At 47.2% G+C, this 7,229-nt stretch overlaps 1 protein-coding gene across 1 annotated transcript; it reads right to left on the reverse strand.

Annotated features, from left to right (window-relative positions):
* Nucleotides 1-5,756: 5,756 nt before the first annotated feature.
* On the reverse strand, nt 5,757-6,877 carry LOC142563444 (uncharacterized). The gene has a single exon (XM_075673997.1). It carries the CDS (start codon nt 6,873-6,875, stop codon nt 5,757-5,759), a length of 1,119 nt encoding a protein of 372 aa, XP_075530112.1. The 5' UTR covers nt 6,876-6,877.
* Nucleotides 6,878-7,229: the final 352 nt, after the last annotated feature.

The following is a 7,229-nucleotide window of genomic DNA, read 5'->3' on the forward strand; positions in this document are numbered from 1 at the left end:
TGACCATATGCCATGCTTTTTGTAAATGTGCTTCTTACCGCTGCCTTTCCACTCCACTGAACTTGCGAGTATCTATAGCATCGACAAGTTCATAGACCAAACCGTCATATGACATTAGTCGGGCAGCGGACTCGGGCGAGCGTCTCAGTGCGCGTTTTCAGAACATCGCAGACCGGGCGACGTAGCAGAAATCTTCCTCGCGTCTGTGCTTCCTGCATACCCGAGTTGTAGCCGATGACTGTTTGCCGGTTTTATGTTTCGCGAGCCAAGCTTCACGCAGCTTCTTGTCCTGCGGCTACGTGTGAATAAGGCTGACACTGGCCTCCATTACGTGCGTCCGGCCCTGCGGAACCGAGCAGTAGCCTACCATGTTGCGCGCCTTCAAAGGCAGCCACTACCTATTGTAGTGCTTTGAAGCGTTGTAAAGGAGACACTCGATGCGGGAAAATTTGGACCGCAGCGTACGAGGGAATTTAAACTCGTTTTCAGCTCGCTTCGGCGCGCCCGAAGCAGCCGACGCTGCCGCTATGTCCATGTGATCCCTCTTAGCACGTCACGCCGACGGTGGCGCCAGCTTTTCCAGTGGTGGAGCTCTAGGCCAATATTTATTAGAATTAATGTGGAAATTAAGAGTTGAGAGATTTTTTTCTTGTTAAACTGGAAGACTTGTCTTTGTGGATTTTTCTTTTTTGGCCGTAGGTTGGCGCGTGATATGTGTCTGCGCCCCCAAAAATGAAAGTGAGTGTATGCCCTTTAAGAGGGTAAGTCAGCATTTACCGTGTGGCTGGAAAGTCGTATTGCTAGAGGATTTTGATTGGTTATGTTTCGCGGCCGATCGAATGAAAAACCTTCTAGCACGTGACAAAAGCGCTTTACTTTAAACACACGTGTGCAAGAAGCCAACCTGGCCTACGTCGGTCCTGTCTTGTGCAGTACTGGTGTGCCCGTATTTGTACATTTTGAAGAGGTAATCACGCTAGGCTAGACAGCGGGTATGTCGCACTAGAGTTTCATCAGATGTGCGGCAGCTATAGCGCGAAACGCGTGTCGTTCAGTGACCACAGCCTTGTAACCTTTAGTATAGATACTAAAGAAAGAAAATAGAGATTTCACTGGAAAACATGGAAGTTTAACGATGGGCTGCTACTAAACGAAGCCTTTCCTGTAAGCTTGAAAGAAAAGTTAGATAATTTGATCGAGACCAAGATGGCAACGTTCTAGAATTATGGGACAACATTGTACAAGAAGTTAAGATTAGCGCTATAGAAGAAGCCACAAAATTCAAATTTAATATAAGGAAAAAAGAAAATTAAATACAACATGAGCTTTATTTTTCTTTGTACACCGTGGAAAGCGCGAGACCTGGAAGTCGAAAAAATGAAATGAAAGAACTGAGGAGCCAGCATGAGCTTATCGAAGAAGAGAAGTTCAAAGGAGCAGTTATAAAGGCACTATCTGAAAGGGTGTGGTTAGGCGACCCACCGACAAAACGAGCCTTATCTGAAGAAAATGAGTAGGCCAGGCGAAATGAAATCATACTAGTCAAGTTAAGTCAAGTTAGTTTTATTTACATCATTATGACTTGAGTAGGCTCAGGCAAAAAAAGCGAACGATTTTCGCTTGAGGGAGCCCGAGCACCCCTACATGTCTACTAATTCGATACAAAAACGAAATCACGAGCCAACCTCAAGAAAATCGAACAAGCGTTTCTTGATCATTATAGCAAATTTTTCGGACCGTTAAGGACGTCACAAAAGAATTCAAAGCGTACTTGTCAAACATACCACAATTAGAGGTCGACATTCAACAGCGTCTGGACTGGACTCTGAGCATCGCCGAAGAGCATGGAGCCATAGCTAATTTACTTGTAAGCAAGTCCACAGGACCTGATGGATTCGGAGCGGTTTTAACGCGATAGCGTTAAGGAGCTCGTGTCGCAGAAAAGCCGGTGTCGTCGGCGTCGGTGTCGGTGTCGGCGTCGGCGTCCGCGGCGTTGGCCGTGAGCGATAAATCACGGCAGGCACTTCATAAATAAAAAGCAAATTCCAAGATGGGCTGGATGGGAATCGAACCAGGGTCTGCGGAGTGTGAGACGGAGACGTTACCACTGAGCCACGAGTTTTTTTTTTTTTTTTATTACCGGCTAGGCAAAAGAAAATACAATGTGAGTATTACATGGCCATAAAAAACAACTAGTCAATGCCGGATCAGTGTGGTGTGATAAGAACGATGTAGGCTAGTCACTTTGTCCAAAGCACTTAGCCAATCAGGAGGATCACTCTGTGTGCAGAAAAATTCGCGTATATATAACACACTTTCAATGAAGTATTCATGTGCTGGGGCCTGGACAATGCGCTCATGTCTAATATCCATACGCGTTCGCCACACACTGTGCATGCACAGAAGCATTAACAGATCGACAGGCACACCCTCTGGTTCCGCGCATGGCAGGAAGCGTATTCCGAAAGCACTTAACGGCAATTCCTTTTTAAGGCTACGTTTTAGAATATCCCACAAAAACACTGCGTCATGACAGTCCAAAAAGATATGCTCAATCGTCTCCGGTTTTTTGCATATAAAGCACTTCACAGACCAAGGTACAAAAATGCCTTTGCTTTGCAGCCACGGTTTCACTGGGAGAGTGCCTGTATGTAGTTGAAAAAAGAAAGATTTAACAGAAGCTCTTACCGGCATACGTTTAACTCTCTTAAGAACATCTCGTTCTGAACCTAAAACAAATACTGTACGATACAACGGTACAGGCAAGAATACATCAACAAGATCTTTGTACAACTTCTTACTAGTAACAACGGCCAGGTATTCACTAGAAAATCTTGCTTTTAGTATTCGGAAAGACGCGACCACTTCACGCAAAAAAGCACTCATAGGCATTGGCCCCGCATACATGGACGACACTACATAATCAGGCAATGAATCACGCAGTCTAGCTTGAATCATTGTTCTCAGAAAAGCATCCTTTTGATCACGCAAAAAAGTAAACCTGCTTACAATCTGTTTGAGGAACAAATGTGACAACCCCAGCCCCCCGTTAAACACTCTATGGAACAGATTACTACGACTTGTACGTTCCCATGTTGAGGCCCAAATGAACACCGCAAATACTCTATGTAGCTTTTGCACAGACATCCTCGTCAGACATAACGCTTGCATCACATAAAAGATTTTCGCGACTAAAAACAAATTACACACTGTGGCTCTAGCAAACATTGAAAATTTATGCCCTCCCCATTTGCCGGTCTGGGTTTTCATTCGCGCTACTTCATTGTCCCAATATTCTTTGCTATCTCGATAATGTTCGAGGGGGACACCTAGGTAGGTGCCTGGAGTTACCGCCCATTGCATGTTACAAAAGGTCTCAGGCTTGTATTGCCAATTCCCATGCCAAAAACCAAGACACTTGTTCCAGTTAATAGCACTTCCACTTGCAGTACAAAATTTTACAGCCTCTTGTACAACTGCTTTGACACTGTCATAGTCCGTACAAAACACTGCTACATCATCAGCATATGCTAAAACTCGAACTTCAGTTTTATGAAACGTGTAACCCCGAATGTTTGGGCTCTTCAGCAGCCGCAAACAAAAGGGCTCGAGGTAGAGAGCGAAAAGCAGGGGGGATAAAGGGCAGCCTTGTCTCAGAGACGACAGCACAGGAATACCATCACTTAACTGCCTATTAATTATCAGCTTCGCTATACAACCATTGTACATCATTTTAACACCTTCTGTAATAACAATTCCAACATTGATATGGTCTAGGATCGAGAACAGAACTTCGTGTACGACTTTATCGAACGCCTTGTGCAGATCTAATTGCAACATGGCCACGCGCCCATACAATCCGTCACAGCATTCAAGGACAGTTCTAGCTGTGTGAACATTGGTAAAGATTGACCTGCCTTTTATGCCGCATGTTTGATGTGGCCCTACAAGTGACTTAATAACACTTTGAAGGCGTCGAGATAAAATCTTCATGAATATCTTATAGTCCACGTTTGTTAGACTGATGGGACGGTATGATTCAACAGACTGTAACTTAATCGGATCATTCGTTTTAGGAATTAGCACTACGTGGGACGCTCGGAAGGATGGAGGACTTGCTTTCATTTCATAGAATTCGCTAATCAGCCTTTCAAGTGCGACTGCCATTTCTGTTCTAAAGGCTTTATATAGAGATGCACCGAGACCGTCTGGCCCAGGCGACTTGTTTGAACTAAGCTCCAGAATCGCTGATTCAATTTCCTCAGCCGTGATACTGGCTTCTAGAGCGTGCATAAGGTCATCCTCTAATCTCGGCATCAGCGATAGGAATTCTGTTCTGAAGTAGTCAGTGTCCGGAGTATTAAGGCTGAAAATATCTGTGTAATGTTCGACGAATGCCTGCTTGATTATTTCTCTTCGATTTGTGATTTCGTTTTGATAGCATATTTCCGTTATCTCTTTCGACAAAGCGTGCCTTTTTTCATCACTGAGCGCGCGTTTGGTGGGCGTCTCTCCGGACCACAGTTTCTCGTTACGCGCCCTTATTACTGCGCCACGGTACATTTCTTCGTCTATTGCCTCGAGCTTAGTTTTAGTCTCTTTAATTTCTTTTGTGAACAATCCCGGCTCGTAGCACTCTGTACTTAGCATAAAATCTAGGGCACTCTGCAGCTCTTTAACTCGTTGTTTTTCTTTTCGCCGGAGCGCGCATGATCTATCAATAGCGGCTCTTTTAATATCACATTTGAACTGCTCCCATACTTGCATAAAACTTCCGGAGTTACTTCGCAGCATGTTCGCTATATAATCCTTAACTTTAGTTACGTACTCTTCATCTTCCAGTAATTTATCATTAAACTTCCACAAGTCCCAATTAAATTTCGCAGCTATTCTCTTCGTACCGATTGTAACCATGACTAGACAGTGATCACTAAAAGAGACATAGGTCGTCTGGTAGTCAGAACATGACAGCGAAAATTCGACAGGAACATATATACGGTCCAATCTAGCATGACTGCCTCCCTGAAAGTGAGTGTACTTTGCCTGGCCTTCATGCGTCGATATCAAGCCTACATCTTCAAGGTCGTGCTCACCTACAATTTCGGAAAGTAACTCGGCGCTCCGATCTCGAAAGGAACGGTTTGTTGTCCTATCCTCTGGTCTACAGACGCAATTGAAATCGCCAAGCAAGATCACTCGCCTCTCAGTAAGCAGGACAGGCTTCACCTGTCGGAAGAAACTCTCCCTTTCAGCAACTGCATTCGGAGCGTATACACACACAGCTCTCCAAGCCACTCCATCCGATTCAAAATCACACATTACTAGACGCCCACTTTCACACGAGAACACAGTATCGACAGCACCAATACCATTTCTTAAAAAAATAACGCAACCACCCGCTCTTCCAACAGCATGACATACGCAAACGCTGTATCTGCTACGATAGACCGCTACCATTCTGTCTGTTTGTTCTTCGTCTTCAATTTTAGTTTCCTGAACCGCGAGCAAATCTATTTCATTTTCTAGCAAAAGGCGGCTCAGTTGCAGTTGCCTTCTACGCGCCGACAGGCCCCTTACATTAAGCGTAGCAACACGCAGGCTGGACGTGAGGTTGGTAGCCATCTAAGCAAAAGGGAGACGCCGATCAGTCTACTCACACATCAAACAGAGTGAATCCACATCCATTAAGGCATTTGAGCTTAGTACTGACCCGATCAAGGACCGGGCTTCAACCGTAGTGGCAAAAGTAGCCTCCGCTAAGGCGGAGGGAGAGCAGACGCAGTACTCCGTTCCGGTGGCAGTTTCGGTTTGGGCTTGAACGGTCCGCGGCGCGTTGAAGGTGCCTTCGGCGGAGGCTCCTCGCCGCGTTCACCGACCAATCTCGGTTCCTGATTATCCGAATCCTCGTGAGCCCGCTTCACTGGTACACTTGACGCTGCGGGCATCTCGGTATCGGCGTCTTCCTGTTTGTCGCCCTGCTGCCCAGTCGTAACCAGGGTTACAGCAGTCACGCTATCCGCTTTTTCCGGAAGGAACGCTGGCTTTGATGCGACGGCCGGCTGGGTTTGTTCCTTACCGGCTTGGCTGGTATCTGCAAGGGGTGCGGGTGCGGTTTCCTTGGATGTTGACTCCTTGATAGCATAATCTCCCCCACTTCCGCGGGTTGCTTCGACCGCGTCTGCTTCATCCATGATGTGTTCGGCCGCTTCATCACTTCGTGCCTGGCCCGCAACATTAGCGTAGCTACGCACGCACTGGCTCTCATCGTGGCCGAAACGCCGGCATAGCCCGCAGCGTGGCACCCGACACTCACGGCGTATATGTCCTTTCCCACGGCACCGAAGGCAGAGCGGAGCCCTACCAGGAACATGGACGAGAGCAACGTCCTCACCAACGCGCAACTGATGGGGCAAGTCCTCGATGGTAACACCCACCTTCAACTTCAGTGTAACCGACCGTGTTGTTGAAGCCTTGTCGACACAGCCTTTAACCTTCCATTTATCGCGGGTTATTTCGGTCACTTTTCCGAACGCTGCTAATGCCACGCGCACGTCGTCGTCTTGCACACCGTGGAGCAGCCAAAACAGCTTCAACCTGACGCCTCGGTTGGTCGGATCAATAACCACGCAGCGGTGGTCTTTCACATTGAAAGCTTCGGCCTGCAGAATCTTTGCCTTCGCTCCTTCGCTGTTGAAAGTAACGGCCCACAGGTGGTTCATCTGATATGCCCCAAGGGCAACCACATCCGGCAGCAATGACAGACGCGCTAGGGCGTCGCGAAAATGCTCGACGCGATATGGCCTGGCGGTGACATCACCATGCAGAAATACTGTGTTCAAAACACTCGAACCTGATGGCAGATGAGGAACAACCATTTCATAATCCTGGGCGAGGTGTTTCTAAGGCTCAGGCGTGCGTCGCTTGCTCAGGCGCACATTTCGTTGTCGCGCCGAACGCTGCGTTGCTCGACGCTCACCGCGTCCGATGCGGGGCGCGTAGTCGCTGCGCCGTAGCCCATTGTCTTACACCCCTTGGCGGGTCGACGGGAACGCTGTCGCGTTCCACTCTTGAAGGCGAAGCTTAAGCGTCCTCCAATTTTTTTATAAAGCCTTCAAAGGTCATGTCAGTTAGATCCTATTACGATTCTTTAAGTAGGCCTACGCACAAAAGCAGGTTCCTCCATGTTTTTGGACATCGCATGTAGTGCTGATAGCGAAAACAGAGTACCC

This window comes from Dermacentor variabilis, chromosome 11, assembly GCF_050947875.1.
Source record: "Dermacentor variabilis isolate Ectoservices chromosome 11, ASM5094787v1, whole genome shotgun sequence".
Lineage (NCBI taxonomy): Eukaryota > Metazoa > Arthropoda > Arachnida > Ixodida > Ixodidae > Dermacentor > Dermacentor variabilis.